This window comes from Bacillus rossius (assembly GCF_032445375.1).
Source record: "Bacillus rossius redtenbacheri isolate Brsri chromosome 4 unlocalized genomic scaffold, Brsri_v3 Brsri_v3_scf4_2, whole genome shotgun sequence".
Classification (NCBI taxonomy): Eukaryota; Metazoa; Arthropoda; class Insecta; order Phasmatodea; family Bacillidae; genus Bacillus; species Bacillus rossius.
The window spans coordinates 48166907-48187011 of NW_026962011.1; the positions used below are offsets into that span (position 1 = coordinate 48166907).

The window sequence follows — 20105 nt, forward strand, 5'->3', positions numbered from 1 at the left end:
TTAGAGAATAAACTTGTCTCATACTTCACTGATAATCTAATTGCTCATAAATTTATGAACTGACACAATCGGCATAAATCGTTTGGCCTCCTAACTATTAGATTGCGACCTTTAAGCTACTTTTTTTATTCCGCTTTTTATTCGTCTTTGAGATAATATCACAAAATGTAGAATTTTTTTTACAGTGTATAAACTTAAAAATTCAAATTTCACTGAACAGCATTTTGATAACGTTGATGACTCAGTTTCTTTTGGAAAAGCCCCTGCGATAAGTATCATTGGCAGTAAATATTCCTGCATACGTAATGAAAGCGCATAATATTTTCTGGAGGTAAAATTTATTTTACTAAAGTAACGCAAATTCCCCCTCTTAAATTAAATTTCCTCCAGCGAAGAATCCTAATTTTTTTAATGTACTCTGTTCCTAAAGCGAAAGAATCTATTGCTTTTAGTTTTCAACTTCTATTTTTAACAGCTTAAGTATTTGTGTCTAAATCATTTGAATTTTTTAGTGCGTGTATGTTTACCGATAATACCAAGGTTTTTTTTTTTTTTTAATGTTTCCGTTAGGGAAGAGATTTTAGCATGCTAAAACAGTGTACGCTGACCTTTAAAACTGGTTCGATAAAATAAATAAAGCTTGCTATAAATAACTTTATATTGCGTTCAGGGTTGTGGATAATTTTTTTTTATGTCCACCCACCGCTGTAAAGCTAACACGCATGTGGCCAAAAGTCCAGTGCACGTGCGTCGATTTTGTTTAACCAAAAAAAAAAAACTTATTTAAAAACAAAACTTTTTGAAGTGTAACTTCTAATGCGACTTCCAACAAGGTTGCGTTAAACGTTTAACGCTACCATGGAGAAAGCACTGTTGCGTTAAACGTTAAACGCTCCTGGGGAGGGGGAATAGAAAGAGACAGAGCGAGAGTGAATGCGTGGCACTCGAACGCATGCGCGTAGTATACCTGTTACAGGCCAGCGCGAGCGTTAGCAACGAGTAGCGTCCAATATTCCAACGCAAGAGGGAGAGAGAGAAAGAAAGATACACAAAGGTAGAAAGTAGGAGAGAAGAAGAGAGTGAGCCGGTAGATCCCAAGCACATGCGCGCGGTATTCTTGCTATGCAGCGAAGTAAACAGTGAAGTTTCACTTCTTCCGCGCGGAGGGACTCCACGCACTACTTTTTTTTTTATGTACGTCATTCATCTTGACAGTGTATTACGTGAGGAACTTGAGTTAATCCATATGGGACGCGGTGGTATTATATATATATTAGACTGAATATATTAATTAGGGCTAATAGTCTCGTCGACGTCGGGGCTATTGGAGACCATGATGCTCGATGAGCTCAAGATGGATCGCTGTCGGGAGGACACCGAGTGGTAGCAACACTACAGGACCCTGTGCAGCTGGGGTCTCCCGTCGGGATGGTTTGACACGTGGTGCTTCCTGTGTTAGGTACTCTTCTTGTCTCCTGATTTAGTAGACACGATACAGGTCGCGGATCCGCCTGGTAGCTTCCCGATGCCATTAGGTGCGCGGTGGCGTTGGAGGCGGTGTTAGTTGCTGGAGGGGGGTGAGGAAGGGAGGAAGAAGAGTTCACGCCATAATTAGAAGTTCCTCCGCGCCGACATTAGACAGGTTTTCCTTGCCGCCAACTTTCGTCCCTACCCTCCCTCTACCCCCTTTTTTTCCTCATCCCAACCACCTACTACTTTTGGCCTAATGTATGTTGGGAAAAGTTCGTGCGCGGCCTAATGGTTCGGATAATGCCATTATAAACGGTGCTGGCACGTTAGAACGAGTCGCGTGACGCAGTGCTCTCGTTCTGCTGTGTCATTGGCTGACAAGATAGGATCTGGAGAATGTTAAGGCTTTGTACCTCTAGTCGCTGCAATGTTTAGTTTGCATAAACCAAAAAATAAAAAATAAAACATTTGAACTCTACACCCCATACTGAAATTTAAAGAAAAATAAGCCCGGTTATATTATCACTAGCTAAACGATTATTATTCCCCTATTCGGCGTTGAGTTTACATTGAGTTGATTTCACGCTAAAAATGTTGAAATCCGAGTTCTTAAATCATTCATTAATAACTTCAGGGCCGGATTTAGAGGTCTGGAGGCCTCAGGGCAACAGAGGAGCGGAGGCCCCCTGGCCCCAAATTATTTTCCAAATAAAATGAACAATTTTTTTCAGTAGAGTTTTCCAATAAATAATTTATTGTGAAATCAAGTAGATTCTCTTAGTATTTTAAAAAAACATACATAAATATATTCGGAGACAAGAATTAGGCCTATATGAAATTAAATTTTAGTGTTAATGAACGGAACCTTCCGTTTGTGAAGGCCCTCCGTTTGTGGAGGCCCCGGGCCCTCCCCTAAATCCAGTCCTAAATAACTTACAAAATCTTAATATTTCTTCCACTCCCATCTCTCTTTTTTTCCATCTTTCCTATAAATCATGTACCTGCCACTTAAAAGTGAAATTATACGGAATAACATCTACCTGCTGTGTTAGCCTCGAATTAGTACCACAAATTTGTGTAGTTCATTTAGAAATTGGTTAATGAAAATTATATAATCTTTAATACAACTTAAAATTTTGGGGTGATAAATACATTGCTGGTAATTTGATCACAATTCGAGGTACTAAAACTTTTCTAAAGCCGCTCATCTGACGAGTCGTTAGACTTATACTAAGGTTTGACATTTAATTTTATTGACATTTAGTTAACAACGCAAGTGAGAATGTTACATGCAGCAAACCAAGTCTGGAGGAAGGACATTCGTCAAGCGCACTCTTATTGGAAAATATGCTTCATGTTAACACAGTTTGTCAGAAAATCAGTCACATGCCTTAACCACGATGGTTAACATGGTGGTAAGTTTCCTTAACCATCGTGGTTAAGGAAACTTACCACCATGTTATTATTTTGAATCTTCAATCAGACGCAGCTTCTGTTATATATATATATATATATATATATATATATATATATATATATATATATATATAAAATATATATATATTTGTTCCGGAACTGTTAATAGCATTATAGCCTTGTTCGTGTATAAGTTTGCAAAATAATAGCAAAACTACACCAAACATAATCATTTAACACTCAATAATTCGTCTATTTATTAAGCTCTATCATTATTTATCTAACATATTAAGATAATTAAACCTAAATGTTTTAGTATATGTCTAGCGGGTCCATCTTCCTTTTTAGTAAAAACATTTTTCGGCAAAATAATTTTTAAACTTATAATCTTGATGTTTCTGGTTCATCGAAGGGATTTCATTTGTAATTTTGTTTTTTAATTTTAAACACTTTTTTTTTCTCTACAAACATTTTTTTTAAGAATAATTCATTTGGCATGTGCTTGCTACAAATTTAAATTATCTGTGCATACAAATTTTGATTTTTATATAATAAGTTTCTTTCAATATTAAATAACATTCTCCAGGGAATCTGTCAAAATCACGACGTAGAAACTGATAATCGTAATATTTATTACTTCCCGCATATAATGATAAAGGTTTGGTGTTGCCTCTTCTTGCACGTTCTATGAAAAAAACTTCAAATGTATGAGAAATAAAATGCAACCATTGCTTTTTTTTTTTACTGCTGGTCTTCTGGTGCCAGCTCAAATTGTAAATTAATTTTCCCATGGACTGGACAAAATGCGGCATCACTCAGTATCCGTGTAGAAATACATGCAGATACGTCTCCCTGAAGATAATTCCATGATGTGAGTCATATAACTTGTCTACAAATGTTCTTGGTAGTATTCTGCCTCTGTTGACCTGTCAACAGAGTTTGTAAACCTCTTAGCGTGACTGCCTGTGTTCTTAAACCTAGCCCCGTGTGTAGAGACTTGAAAAATTCGCTATTTTTATGACCTATAGGATATACTCCATGATCCTCTACCCACCCGACAAATTCCATCTGCTCATTGGCTACTGACTCGTGACGCCTGTTAACTGGGATGCTCGTAATTCTTTGGTTAAAGGTTTTTCATTGGCCCAGAGTTCTTAGATAAACCTTTGGCCCAATCGCTGAAGCAGCAGAAAGGCAATCTTATATTATTATTCTAGCCTATTACGAAATAAGTCCGCGAATATTTCCTGTCTCCAACCGTGTGCTGCTTTTGCAAATAATATCTGGTATGTGGGTACCACTGTCACTAATTTTGAGAACTGTCAAATTTACCGGCCTCTGATAGCTTCGATTGCCTCTGTAAGCTTCGCTGGCCTCTGGTAGCTTCGCTGGGCTCTGTGAACTTTGCCGGCCTATGGTAGCTTCGCCGGCCTCTGGTAGCTTCGCCGGCCTCTGGTAGCTTCGCCGGCCTCTGGTAGCTTCGCCGGCCTCTGACAGCTGCGCCGACCTCTGGTAGCTTCGCCATCGCGCCAGCTGTCCATTTCGCGCGCGTCTTCGCCGAGGTGCGACAGGTCTTACCTCCTGAGCGACAGGGCCCGTTATTCTCGACGATGCCGGGCGCCGCGACAAAAGGGCACTTTCCCGTCGAGGAAAGTAAAAAAAAAAAATTCTTCGTCACCCCGCAATTTTTTTTATTAAACTGCCGTACATATTTTTTCCCTCTTCGCCCGACCGAAAGAACGGGTGGAACGGGGTGGTGGGGGGTTGGGATGGAAGTGTCTCTCGTTTCTTTTGTGCCGCGGTTATGAGGGTCTCCTGAGTGATTCTCCCCTGGATCCCGTGACCTCACGAAGGCACGAGGCTTCCATCTTGCAACCCTCACCCCCTTGCGCCGACCATTTCACCAACCTTCGAGGGCCAACTGTGTTTCCTCCCCCTCCCTCCTCACCCGCTACTTCATCAGCGCGCGAGCTCAGTTACATCAACGGGAGTGGACATTTTTCACCCTCTCCCGGCTTCTCCCCCCCCCCCCTGCCCCTGAGCACCCCGCCTTAAGGGCCCGCCTTAAGGGAATTTATCGGCGACTACCGGCAAACGGCCCGACACCGCGAGGCGCAACACACCTGCGTTATGATGAGAAACAACACACCACTACCCACCTCCCACCCACCCCCCCTTTTCCATCGCATTTACGGACCTGAATATCACGGCAGAAAGGAAACAAAGGAGCTCTTCATCTTAATAGTTTCCACCAACATATTTTTTAAAAAACTAAGTTAAGCTGTTCTACGTTAGCAATAATAATTACTGGATCACCTGCTCGTGTTTTATCGTGGACATATAATTATTATTATTCGTGTGACACCTGAAAAAAAGTTATTTATTTTACTCCAATTACGAAGAAAGTTTTTTTTTTTTTTTTTTTTTTCGCGTTTGTTTGTACTTGTCGTTCTATTACATTTAGTTGTTCTCGTTTTATATGAATGACAACATACAACATTGAACACCGTGAATTTAATAGATTGTTTAGTGATATTGATATAGGTATTTGTTAAATTATAATTCCATATTTTTTTGAACGAACGTATACATTTAAATATTTCTTTACAATACATAGATAAAATATTAATGCCATCATTTTGATGTACTTAGTCGTGCATTAGTATTCTTCGTTCTAAGCTTGGAATACCTATAAGGTACCATACTCTATAAGGAATCTACAAGCGACAGTTCTGCGGTGACACTGAAAGTAAAAGGAAGAGGTAGAGTGTAAACGTCTATATGTTCCTATAGGAAAGAGAGAGCCATCTTTTTTTTCCTACGTCCTGAAAAGAAACGTTTACACAAGAGTTAAAAATCGAAGCTTTTTCCTGATCCTTCGCCGCCCTGGCTAGTAAATTTGCTCGGTCGCCCCGGCAATATTCGCACATCTTCACCAGATCTGGGAGCTTAGAAACCTCCTACTACCCCTCTTTCCCTCCAACGCGCCCAGAAGAATTTCTTTACTGCTCTCGCCAGAAGTCCTCACTCTCACCTCTCCTTCCTCCCTCCTCTTTCTTCCTCACCATCCCTTCTTCCACCCTTTCCGCCTTGCCATCTTCGCTCCTGGCGGACAACTACTAATCTCCGTTTTCCGTGACCTGAATTTTTTTATGATTTTTTTTTTCTTTTCCTCGACCCTTTCCCCCTACGACACCCCTCGTCACCTCCCCCAGGGACTAATTCTTTAACCTTCGCTCGACGGAAAGTCAGACTCATCCGACTATAATCCTAACGATTTAAATGCAATAAAAGAAAGGATAGACCGGGCGTGAGCACTGCGCAGTGTTGAATAATTTGGTCAAATCTTAACCGGAATACGAATGAGCTGACGCTTGAACGGATATTTAACACTAGGAGTTTGTGAGGCACCTATGGCGCCCCTTTGATGACTATTAGAAACACTTTAATTTAGTGTACACAGTATTTTTTTTATATTGTCGAAATAAAATTTTTTTTTGATAACTATAAGGCGCATATGTGATATTTACTGATAATTTAAGCAGCAAGAAATTAAGTGGCCTCTAAAGAATAATATAATAGATGAATTCAAAAGGTTTTAACTACAAAAAAGCAGATCTTCCAATAAAACTTTCGGGCATACAAACATATATTATATAAATAAAAGACAAAAATACCAACGGTTTCTTTAATAAAATTATAAACTTCGAAGATATAAGCATATAAAAAAATTAAACCAAGATTTTCGAAAGGGCGTAAGTAAAAAAATTCTGAATTTCATCAAAAGATTTCCAGTGACTCAATCTTTTATTTCCAAAAAGAGAGAAATATTTACCTTTTTTGTTTGGAGCTAAAATTTCTGAGCTATAAGCCTTTTTAGTAATTATAAGCATAGTTATTCTAAGGTGCCTAAGGCGCCCTTTGAAAATGGATGAATATTGCAAACACTTTCATTTAATAACTAAGGCGTGTTCCACTTATGTAGCTGTATTTCAGATGTCACTCTATTGTTACACTTAAGTTTTCTATTATGTCTGACAACAAGGTATACATAGGATTTTTAATAGCATGTTTTGTTCCAATGAGACTAAATTAGAATTATTTTATATGTAGACACCTGCTGGAATTCTGGTTACTGTGTAAAACAATTTTTTTTGACACATCCTCTCAGGCAAATAAATAAATATATATATATATATATGTGTGTGTGTGTGTGTGTGTGTGTGTGTGTGTGTGTGTGCGCGTTCTTTGAATGATTCTTGCAGTGGCGAAACGTGATTTAAAAGATATTTAATGTACATACGACATTAATGATTTTAACCGTATGTCCTATAGAAACCACAAGAATGAACAAGAAAGATAAATATACAAAAAAAAGCCGAAATCAGCCAATGTCAAATGTTAAACGCATAGACAGCACATATTAAATTCCGTGTAAGCAATTAGTCGGAAAAAAATATCACACCACAGACAAAAAAAATTGGTTGATTGTAAAGACGGTTTACGGACGTTAGTTTAACGTGACGTCATAACAAAACATTGATGATATGATTGCATACTTTTATGAATAAAATTGAATCATTTTTATTGATATATCACTATTTTGTTTCGATACAAAGAAGGAGTGAAATGAAATCTACAATTTAATTGATAAATTTACTTTTATTTGCACTCATTAATTAAAATATGCTTGTTACTTTAACGAAGAGATTATTTTAACTATAACTTTTATACATGTATGCTATTTAACTTCTTCCAATCTGTGTTATTCTGTTAAGGATAGGACGACGATAGGAAAAGTAGAAAACGAATGCGAATGTTTCAAGTTTGATGTCCCTCGAAAAATTGAAATCGACGGTTGTTCCAATCGAGTGGAAGAGAGACAGATGCGGCTGAAGCGTACAATAAGCGCAACGGGACACAGCGAAACGGGACAATGTGCGTAACGGGACACTTTTTCGTGCGTGCAGCCGGCGTTAATCGATTTATTCGTCGTTGTCACGTCTAAAATGTGTCACTTTTTTCTGCCTTCTTGAGTTACAGCTTGAGCATATATTTGTATCAGTAAATGGGAAGAAGTACCTAGCCCGGCTTGAATCAAAACTTAAACTACCGATTTGCCACTAGAACTGTAGAAATATGATTTTCATCCCAGAAGCAGGTGGTGTGCTGCTGAGGTTACAAACTCCCATACTGCTTTGTTTATCCGAGTAACGATGCATATATCGCGTGATACATACATTTTTACTGCATTTTTTTTCTCACTTTTCTCACGTCAAATAACATCAAAGTATTAAAATTATTTTTGATGTATCATTCGCTAAAAGTGTCATTTGGTCAGGTCTGATGGTGAGTAGTGAGCCCATGATAGGCTCATTCACAGAAGACAATATTCTGTCAAAAATATTTTTTTTTAATGTCTGTGGTTATAAACAAGCAAACATCATGTTATATTCGTTCATTGGCTGCTGTATCCGTTTACCTTCGGTCCGTATTGCACATAATTAGTTGAAGAAAATTTTGTAACTTGGTTATTGGTTCCTTATCCTTTGTACTTACGAACCAATGATAACCAATATATTTTCAAATTTATTTATATAAGTGAAATTAGGTTATACTTCTTTAGACGTGTTATGAAAAATGAGAATGAATTTTCACGATGCGCCCGCAGCATGGAAAAAAAATTACAGAATGAAAAAAGGCTGCATACAAATAAAAAAAAAAAATATTTACTTTTAAATCATATGCTTTAGTTATTATATTGAAGACTGGTCCATATCATATAAAATCATTTTTGTTGTGAATATTTGTGACAGAATTTGTGTTTATAAACTTTTTCAAGTGTATTTTTAAGTGTGTTTACATTTCAACGATGTCTGGTTGCTTCTAAGCTTCCATTGAGGCTGGCAGGGAGTGTCTGTGGAAGGTTTAGTAGCCTCCTGGCTAAGTGATGTTTTTACTGTATGAACAATTTATTTTGGCCTGTATGTATACAATAAGTATTTTGACGGTAATATTCGGATATCACGGCTTTTCAGAACGGAAAGAAAAAAATTCGGAAAACATGGTTTTCACACACTACACGCGTCCCTAAATTTCCTCCGAAGGGATGGTTTCGTAATTTCAGAAGATTTTTGAAAAAAATTAAATGTTTATATCTGACATTACAATACCTGTGCTTATAGGCTGCTGATGCCATTCAATATTTACCCGCGAAAAATAGGAATATATATATATGTTTTCAATATACATGAGACGTTCCAGAATTTACACTGAAAGGAAGGTTTCTTAATTATTCCTACTTGTTTGTGAAAAAATAACAGTTTACAGCTTACATTACAATACCTGTGTATTCACGCTATCGCCGACATTCTTAGTCACCCGTATTGGTTTTTTTTAAATTTCTTTTGAAAACTTTAGTCAATGTAGTTGAAATACTGAAATTCTTTAAAATAACGACTGTATTGCAATTGTAAGGTATTTTTTATGATTATATGACAATTTTTATATGATAGGTAATAATTTTTTATAGTTTAGATTTTTCCGACGTACTGAATTAAAACAGCAAGCATCATGTGCCGCAGGATCAAGACAACAGGATCATGCCATCAGTATACATTTGTTCTAAACAAAGAGATACACGATAGCGGTTAAAAAAAAATAGGTAGGTGGGTGTACTTAGGTACGCGCGTGAGAAGATATACTTCTTTGGCATCATAAAAAAATAGTTTTTAATTGCATGCAAATGGTTTCTCCATGGTAGCGTTAAACGTTTAACGCAACCTTGCTGGAAGTCGCATTCGAAGTATAACTTCAAAAAATGAATTGCGGCGGCAGTGTGGAAACACAGGTATTGTAATGAACCTAAGCCTTAAACTAATATGTTTTCACGAACCAGTAGGAATTAAGAAACAATCCCTTCGTGGTAAATATCTATGGACGTGTTTAGTGTGTGAAAAACCGATATCCGAGTGTTACCGTTTTGACATGTATGTTTATTATGGGAAGCCTTCTTTTCACAGACGAGAGAGCCAAACGTTCGATCGTGCATCTTCGGGTTTTTTTTTTTTTTGTTCGTTGTAAATAAATATGGCGGTGTTTATAAAAGGAAAGACCATAAACAAGGCAACGGTATTTATTTGTACGCCTCCATATTTTTCGTTTGCCGTGTGTCCGTGATTGTTTATTTTGGACAACTCATGATAACTAATAATCAATTAGGTTAGGTTAGCTACATTATAAATACTTAAAAACATTGTGGACGGTTGATTTGGTTAGGATAGCTACATTAAAGATACTGTGAAAAAAATGTAAAAGGTTTCCTGGCGCTGGATAGCTACATATTAAAAAGTTATTTGCTAAGCAACCGTAAAATGATTTTTACAGTATTTATTTAATGTAGCTATACTTACGTAATATAAACCAACCATCCACAATATGTTTTAAAGTATTTATAATGTAGCTGACCTATCCTAATCGACCGCAAAATTTAACGCCACACCGGTTTATACAATGAGATAGAACCGGGGGGGGGGGGGGGGAAGCGAGCATGAACTTGGGGGAACTTCGGGTGTGGCTCTGTCGTCTGTGAAATGAAGGCTTCCCGTTTATCGTGGCCGCCTCGCAGTCGCGGTATGCAGGCAGCGGTGTGTGTGTGGTTGCAGCCGCGCCATCCTGACGAACCAGGACGTGCTGCAGTCGACGCCGCTGTCCCGGCTGCTGGCCGACGACTTCTGGGGCACGCCGCTGGCCCACGGCGGCTCGCACGGCTCCTACCGCCCGCTGTGCGTGCTGACCTTCAGGCTGAACCACCTGCTGGGCGGCTTCCAGCCCTTCGGCTACCACCTGGCCAACGTGTGCCTGCACTGCCTGGCCACGGCGCTGGTGGTGAAGGTGGCGCGCGCGCTCTTCCCCCCGCAGGCGCGCGTCGGCGTCGCCGCCGCCGGGCTCACCTTCGCCGCGCACCCGGTGCACTCGGAGGCCGTGGCGGGCGTGGTGGGGCGCGCCGACCTGGCCGCCTGCGTGCTCTACCTCGCCAGCTTCCTCTGCTACGTGGCGCACGCGCGGGCGCGCGACCTGCGCCTCGCCGCGGCGGGGGCGGGGGGCTGCTGCCGGCGGCGGCCGCGCGCCGGGGCCGAGCTGCTGGCGGCGGCGGGCTGCGTGGCCGCCGCCGCGGGGGCGGTGCTCGCCAAGGAGACGGGCCTCACGGCGCTGGGCGTGTGCGCCTGCTACGACCTGCTGCTGCACTACGGCCGCTGGAGGAGCCGCTCCCCGCGCGAGCTGCTGGCCAAGGTACGTCTCCACGAGCCTCCGCGACCCTCCACGACCCTCCATACCCTCCACGACCCTTCACACCGTCACACAGTTTAACCCGAACTAAGAGTTCTTCCTAATTCCAATTAACAAGGAGAGTGTTTTAGCTGTAGACTTAGCGATAAATTGAATGTTTTGATTATAGATGTATCAATAACATTATTAAGTAAGTTAACTCAGTGTCCGTAAATTTACTAAGATACCTGGATAATATGTAAATAAAGTTCTACGTAAATTAAAGCCGTTATGTCTTATTCCATTTTCACGTTATTGTTTTGGTTTTATCTAACTGAGAACTCTACGAATATTTCACTATATAAACATCATGTATTACGTTTGTCTGGCGCAGGATATATCCCTTACGTAAACGGCCATTTACAAAATACCACGGCAAGTATTGATAACTAAAAATATTTCCTGACCAATAGCGCCATGGTCACTCGTTAGAATTTCATTTTATGTGTCTCTACAGCTGGGCAATTCATACAACTTAACTTCTATCGTCCCTTTTTCCAAAAGTTTTTTTTTGTACATAAAACCTGTAGCAAAAAAATAAAAAAACAAAACGGATGATGATGAGCCATACATACCAAAGTAGATGTACTTTTTTTTAAAAAAGAAATTTTGGAGTAATGTATATTTATCAATTAAACAACTTAAACACACTAAATTCGAGGAAATTTAATTTTAAGAAAATTATCCTACTCATTAAAGAACTTTTCAATGAGCATCACTATATCAAATTTTTTCAGGGAGGGGCCTGGGCACTGTGTCCACCCTTAGCTACTGGGCCAAGTGCCTCCATCCACCCCCTACCCCTCAACTAAGAACCTAATCGTTTTCTAGATCGCCTTGGTATTTGAAAGGAAATACGTAATTTTGTCTTCTATGCAAGCTCGATTCAACCATTTAATATATATAATCAATGACTCGACTAAAATCGTTTGTTTTATTTTGAAAGCAATTATATATTATAGCTGGTTTGTAATTTCTTACTGTCATTTAATCTATCAGTATGAAGAGAAACTACGGTTTCCGCATTTTTTAATCAACAAGAAAGACGTGTTACTTTACTTTGTTGATTGGGCCACAGTTATTTTCTCACGCGTTAGAAAGCCACGAAATAGTAATGAACAGGGATAATTAACGTGGCCTAACAGAGGTTAACCAAATATATAGGATGGCAAGTATCTGCTTTTAATATTGGCACGTTAACACACAATAATTCGGCTTGAGTATTTTTAGAACACCTAAAAATAGCCTGGAAGAAAATAATTCATGAAGAAACAGCAATCCTAGAAATTAATAATCAGTGTGAGCAACCAATACCTAAAGATATTTATAGTTGTAGAAGAAGCTTAAAACTAAAGTAAACCTGATAACACAAACAAAAATATATGTTTTTATTTGCAAATGAAACGTTTAAGTAACAGAATTTTATTATTCTAATCCTAATAATGCATTCGATTTGAGAGCATATTTATATATTTGAGTAGAATGTTTTATGTACGCTTGTCATTACCCAGTTATATTTTAAAATGTTAGAAAGTTAATCTAACGTGTGCAGAAGAAACTTTCACTAATCACTTAACTCTCCTTAAATGTCTGGTGCCAAGGTGATCAAGTACAAATTCCATAATGCCTGTTTTAAATAATTATGATTTTATATGTACGTAGTTAAAAAGTTAAGAAAGCTTACAAATATATGAAAATTGAAATAAAAAACTAAGCACTGACGTAAATACAAAATAAGTTAAGAGCTTTGCTTAACAAGTTCTTACCCTTTCTTGTACGAATTAAGTCCTAAGTGCAGTTTAATATAGTGCGCACGAAAGCGACACTGCTGCGTTGTTTGTTTAATGTCCGCGTAACACCCAGGGAGTTGCATGGACATCGAATGGCTTTTTGGCCATTAACATCGGTTCGTGTATGAAATGCCGTCGTCACCAGTTTCTGTCTTGTGTTAAAAGGTGCTTGCACCTTGGTGCATTGTAATGAAAAAATATGTGTTTCACAATATATTTAAAGCAGAAAGGTTTTTTCACGAATCTATAAGATTTTTTGTTAATTGCAATATATCTTACTGCGATTTCTCAAATAGGCTCCAGGGGGTTAAACTAAGAATTTTTTTTAACATGGGCCATGCTGTTTGAAAATTTTTTAATATCTTTATTTTAAGGATTGGTTGTGAATATTTTAGAAAAAAGATTTCAAACACAGAGTGAAATTTATCCTATTGGTTATAATATTATTATATATAGAATATTATTATTGATTTTTTTACTAACCAGCTCAAAGAGTGATACTTTAGAAAATAGATACAACTCTATTTAATAACACCACAAAATGTTAATACAAATGAAATTTAATTTATTTATATTGTTTTTTACTCTTTCCGGTATTAAGATTACATGAACTTAGATAATTTTAAAAAAATGATATGTCATGAATTATTGAGAGAGAATGATTTTAAACCTGGATTTTCAATTATTTAATAAATTTAGTTTTTCCAAAATTTATAATGTGGGACTTGATCAGCTATGTGGGAAAATTATATCACAAAAAAGGTTTGGGAAAAAAAATTTTTTTCGTCTTTAATCTTTAGGTTCTTAAAAAAATGATTAACATTTTACAGCTAAATGGTATATTGCAACAACACCTGTACTCGTGGAGATTCTGTATTGTAATTTTCATACCTGTAAATATTCGTGTAAATACATTTTTACCTTCTTAGTATTGTAATCTAAGATGTGAAATGAGATACAGATTCTAACAAAGAGATGAAAAGATTGTTCTAATTTTGTAGGGCATACGTTATCCTTAAAGATTTCTTTAACCGTATTGTCATAGTCAAATGTTTTATGCTGGTGGCTGCAGTCTTGATAATCTTTTTATGTATGTTGTGAGAAAGCGTTGTTTGCCAGGTTCGTTAAACACATTATTATAGAGCTGAATGCGCAACTTTTGAACCTCATGTACCATGTACCGTTTTGAAGCCATCATAGCAAGCAAGTATACCATCATTTCACTTCAACGAAAATTAACAGTGATAACTGAATAATTGAAAACGACGATTGTGGAACTGGTTAGAATTTCGGACATCAGTGATAATTCGCGTGTTCTTTTGCTTGGCGTTTTAAATCGATGAAGTTATATATTTATACGCGCAATGTAAATTCTTAAACCTATATATATTACTACAAGAAATTTCCGCATTGGAATTACAACAGCAAATTACTCTTTTTAAAAATTTAACTATAATTTGACCAAGAATAATTTGACCAAGAATACGATTATTTTGTAGTTCCAAATCCTCGAGACAGCTAATGACACTTATAATTGGCTGATGGCTGGTGAGAGGTCTCATATGTGTAAAACGCGATTGTATACTTCTTTAGTTGAGGATTTTCTCATCGGCCCAGAGTCCACCAGATTAAGAGGGAACCAATGGTAGAACAAGTTTTAGAATTTTCGCAAACTTCTGACGTGAAAACTTCTATTCTCTCGTTACAGTGTTAGTCGGTCGAACTTTCTCGTTGTGACAAAATATACCGTCAGATTTCAATCGCCAACAATTACTGGACTAATAATGCGACAACAATGGTTCAGCCCACGACGTATGGAACCATGTCTGTACGTGTTTCTCGCGACGTCGCCGTACTCAGCGTAGGCGCGTGCGTGATTGTTACGACTGTTTATTAAATAACTTGTTAACACAGAGAACTTGTGACGATTTCATTCCGGGCCGTTTTCGAGAAAGATCGGACGGCGCGGACCCGAACCGAGCATTTCTTCAACTTTTTTTTTCGACGGGTTTGTCACGTGGAGGCACGCGTTTTTTCAGGGCGCACAACGTCAGCAGCGTCGAATTTCGCAAGAGTATAGAGCGTGTCTGCTCTACTCGTAACACAAGACGCCCGCCCTATATAGCCTGGGCGGCGTACTTCCCGAACTCCGGGAGCGCTGGTGAAATGTGTTGCCTCCACCCCCCCTCCTCTTCCACCCCCTTCGACCCGCTCGTGTTCCGGTTGATTGCCCGGACTTAGCGAAAGAGAGGTCGGCGGCTTCAAAGGGAGTCGGGTGGACGAGTGACGCGCAGTTTAATGAAGAGAAACGTGAGATAGCTTCTCCCTGCCCCCTTCCACCCCCCCGGATAATGGCGGGTGGAAGAGGGGGATGGAAAGAGAAGGGGTTGTTTGTACCGTAATGACCGCGCAGGGGCTTCTGCGCCAACCTACACCGCCGCAAACAAGAAGGGGGGGGGGGGGCTTCTCTTGATCCCACGCCTGTAGGTGCCTCTACACTGCTGTCCCGTGTGACCTGACCACTATTGGAACCAGCCTTTCAAGTTATTCCCTGTTCTAGTGTGACTTACAACAAGCAGGCTTTCACGGCCATTGTCTGAAGTAGCTTGGCTTCTGGGTTGTAGCCGCGTCCTCGGTGAATAATTCAACCGACGTTTCGGTCGACATTGCAGTCGCCATCATTAGGCAGCAGTTACTTACTGTATGTTGTAAACTACGAACCAAGTCAATTTTTTTTTATACTTACATATGACAATATCATCGACTAATACATCAACGCAAATAAATAAATATTGAAATGCATGTCTGTGGTTTTTGCAACCATTATATTTAAAATATTTTTCCTGTTATAAATAGGATGACTACCAAATCCAAACATTTTTTATATATATAATGTCTGTCACCTTATACTAAATAATTGTAAGCAAAAAACTGCTGATACTATTGACTTTATATTAAACAAATTTTATGTACGAAAATGTATGAAGCAATATTTAAAAAAAATTATATACAAAAATCCAACAGCAATATCGCTACTTATTTTTCTATTGAATAGACTAGTAGAAAAAATATGATTGATTTTTAAATAGCAAAATAAATACCATGCAGAACTAGAAATACGATTGATTCGTAAGTTTAAAAAATTTATCTTTATTCATTAACTTTAGTGTATATAGAATTTAAGTTTTTTAATTAATGATATATTTTCTAATTATTTAAGTGTTTTTGTCAACTTTAATTTAAAAAGTTAAATGATTTTTTTACATGCAGCGTGTTTTGTATCTAGTGGTACCACTAAATAGAATTTGTTTGCTCTTGAACGTATTCACATAAATTTAGTTCCCAGGGAAGTTTTAAAATAACTTTAACTTTAGTGTACACTTTAATAAACAATAATTATTGTCAATTTTTCAGTGTAAATTCCGCGTGTGAATTATTCTTTCCTCGCGAATGAACTTCAGTCATTGTTAGGGCCATGTTATCACTTATCAAACTATTCCGAAAGCCAATCACATATGAATTAATGTTGAATTTTTACAAAACAATATTGTCTAATATGTCCTGTACCATGACTTGTAAATAATATATGTATGTGGCAAGTGATGAAATAACGAAATATAAAAGTCTTTAAAAATAATTTTTATAAAAATTTGAAAAAATATTTTTTAAAAAAAATTTCACAATATTTTGTATGATCCTACAAGAATATAAATATTATTTTTAGTATTTCATTGAGAATACTGTGACTTCTAAATATTGTCAGCTGATATATTTAATATTCTTAATGCAAAAAAAAGGCTTGTACAAAATGGAATACCTGATAATATTTCTTTTTTAAAATTCTATCCGAAATATCTGTATTTGCCTGGACTAAATTTGTAATACATGTAAGGAACATCACTACCAAGTCTGTGTGACATTCGCTTGAAAAACGGAAAATTTTGGATTTTAAAGACCCGTTGATTGCGCAGCATCGGTACATCACGAGGCCACTCATCAGCAAGACTGGGACGCCAATCTTAAGGTTCATTTTGTGGGGAACCAGGTGATCCCCTTGGCAAGACGTGGCGGGCGGACCAAACGAAAGGGCGTTAAAAATTCAAGGCAACGCCATCTATTGACGAAGTTCTAAATATAAACTGTTATCAGCTCCTTTAGTTCGCTAGCAACCGCGATCTTCACTAAGCGGTTGGGTTTCGCCAAGGAGAGGAATAGGAAGTTTATATACCTTACTATATGACCGTGTGAATTGACACAAACTCAGTTTTTATGTGTCTATTACTTTCAGGCCTTAGAATTTCTATTAAAAACGGAATAAATCCCCCCCCTTTTCCCTTTTTAATCTCTTAGGGAAGTAGGGATTCTTCAGGTCAGTATTTTATAAAAAACGTTTTACACAGTTAAACACTTTTTGCATAATAGCTAGAAAAGTGGCATTTTAAATGTTTTTGTGCAGTATGTATAAGGAGAACTAGATGAAGTATAAAACTTTTACCTTTTAAGATTAAAGTAAATTTCAATGGCTGCTATGTGATATGGTTTACTTTATTTCGGAAAGAAAACATTATTTAATTTAACTTGGGTTGTTTTAAATCATTAGAATTTTTTATTATTTAAAATGGGTAAATAAAATTATTAAATTTTTCGAAAATAATTTTAAACTATACCACGCAGTATCTACCAGCATTGCCTTTAAGCCCAAAAGTTCAGTAATTTATTCGATTTGGTTCTCCTTACCCATACCATACAAAAATGTGAAAAATTCAACTTTTCCATCTAATCATGCAAAACGTATGCACACTATATATAAAAGTATACACTATTATGTGTATATATATATATGTCATTCCGTTGAAGTTTGGCCACAAAAAACATCTACAAGTTTCAAAATGTTAAGAGTAAACTGACCCATCAGTCGTAACTGAACATTCGGAACTACCTTGTGTGAACAAGAACGGTGGACTGATCAGTCGGAACTGAAATACTGACGAACTTGAGAGCCCTCAAGTCCGAACTGACGTGTGTGGGAACAGCGTCTCACCATTGTCCAACTGAAAAGCGCAACTGCAACCTGCAGCACGCAAAGTTTTTTTTTTTTTTTTTATGTTCTACGATGAAACGATACATCCAACAGCAACAAACACCAAGACTGATTGTGTGGGGAGGCTTCATTTTACTTCGGTCTGACCTGAGCTTCTGGAGAGATTGTATGCAGAGGGCCTCAATTCAATCCGAACTGTCAATTCTATTAAAACTCTGTTCTCTGTTTTAGGTTAAAGATTAAATCCTTGATGACTGCACATAATGTGTTTAAATGTAATCATTGTTAACTGATTGTGTCAAAGTAGGGAACAATGATACTAATGAATAATACTTGGTAAAATTTATCTTAATTCATAATAGTAATGTGCCGGTTATGCTTTTTTCCCCGGTTAACCTCCACAATATTCCAGCCACACCAAAGAAACTGTATGTCTTAATTTTACCACAATCCGACAACAGACAAGTCGCCTAGCCTTAGTTGGCACAGTAATATCTAGTAATACATACTAACCTTTATTTTTATTTTTCCCTGAGTCAGTATTTAATTTAGCCACACCAAAAAATTACTGATCGCGTGTTGAGGCCTTTAAGGAGGTGTCTGCAAATATTTCAGACTCATCCATCACTAGAGATCTGCAAAATTCGCAGATTCATTCGGTGATAGGCTAGAATTCAAACACATATACCTCTTAGATAATTTTGCTATTGGCTCACTGTTCATCTGGACGAATCTCAACCAGTTATAAACCCTCAACCAAAGAAGGATCGAATCACAGACAAACCAGCTGAGACGACTTACAAGTCGGCAGCGAATGAACTTGCGTTATTTGCCCTAGTGTACAGGGGTATGTGCAGTGTATCCTGAAGGCCATCGAAACCGCGAATTTTGCAGGTCTCTAACCATCTCCTTGTCTTGGTTCATAAAAGTCCGTATCAGAAGGACCTCAAGCCGAACTGGCCTTTGCTCAATGCACTGAAAATCCCCTGTGGTCTGTTGAGAATCTTTGACGCTACGGGGGCCTTTGTATATATCTTATCATTCGTAATATATACATATCTTTACGTAGAATGGTTCAAATATTTATATACAATCGCTTCTAATATATTTATAATTTCTTTATTGAATAAGTAGATATTGTATTATCTAAAATTTTATCATCCGCACAGATGATGAATGCATCTCTGTAAAGAAAATGTATGCAAAATGAAGAACTTTTAGGTAAGTGTATTTACCTCTTTACATGTCGTTTCTTATATTATATGTATAATTTTTTTAAGTTAGTAGCTTTAAATTACGTGCATAAAATTAGGTGCGTTAACTTTTTGATTGTACTATTCCAATAAACATTTTTGCAGAAATTTTTTTTTTTTTGCTGAAATAGTCTAGTTTTCATTAATGTGGAAGCATATTACAGGGTTCAGTTTAGTTAACAGAAACTTCGTTTTTTTTTAAAGGCTTCAGACCATGTTGATTTTCTGTTCCATGGCAATAGAGGACAAAAAAATTGAATACGTCGCAAGGATAAAATAAAAAGGGTTTTTTTTTTTTTTTTTGCAGAATGAAATTCTAGTTTGAATGCACTGCTCGCAGAAGCAACCACGTGAAGCTATTAAATAAACGTTTTTTTTTTCCCGTGGAACTTCGTTTCTAATTAAAAAATCAAATGGTTTCCCGCTCCGTTTCATCATTTGCTCTGGTTTGTGTTCCCTTTCGTTTCGCCTTGTTCAAATATGTTTCCCCTCCCCCCCCCCCCCCTAGTGGATCGTCCAAACAGCACCCGTTGGTAATAGGAATACTCGTTGGTGCTCAAAATAAATTAAAATAGAAAGAAGCATAAAACACGGGGGAAAAAATGAACTTCAATAGGATAAAATGTGAAGCATCTGAACACGTAGCTACGGCTACGTCTACGTTTGCACGTGTACTTCATTGGAATATGTTTAACTCAGCAACTGGTACATTACTTCCAAACATGTTCCGATCGGGATTGTTTCCCGTTTGAACTATAATGATTTGTAGGTACTTCAGAATCACACATATTTGGAACTTTCTTGTAA

The 20105-nt window shown here is 37.6% G+C and overlaps 1 protein-coding gene across 1 annotated transcript in view; it reads left to right on the forward strand.

The window, feature by feature from the left end:
- Nucleotides 1-20105, forward strand: part of LOC134541855 (protein O-mannosyl-transferase TMTC2-like) — a 441379-nt gene that overhangs the window by 196620 nt on the left and 224654 nt on the right. Inside the window, exon 3 of the mRNA XM_063385554.1 lies at nucleotides 10551-11178. Within this exon, the coding sequence (XP_063241624.1) occupies nucleotides 10551-11178 (628 nt within the window). The remainder of the gene's footprint in view (nucleotides 1-10550; nucleotides 11179-20105) is intronic.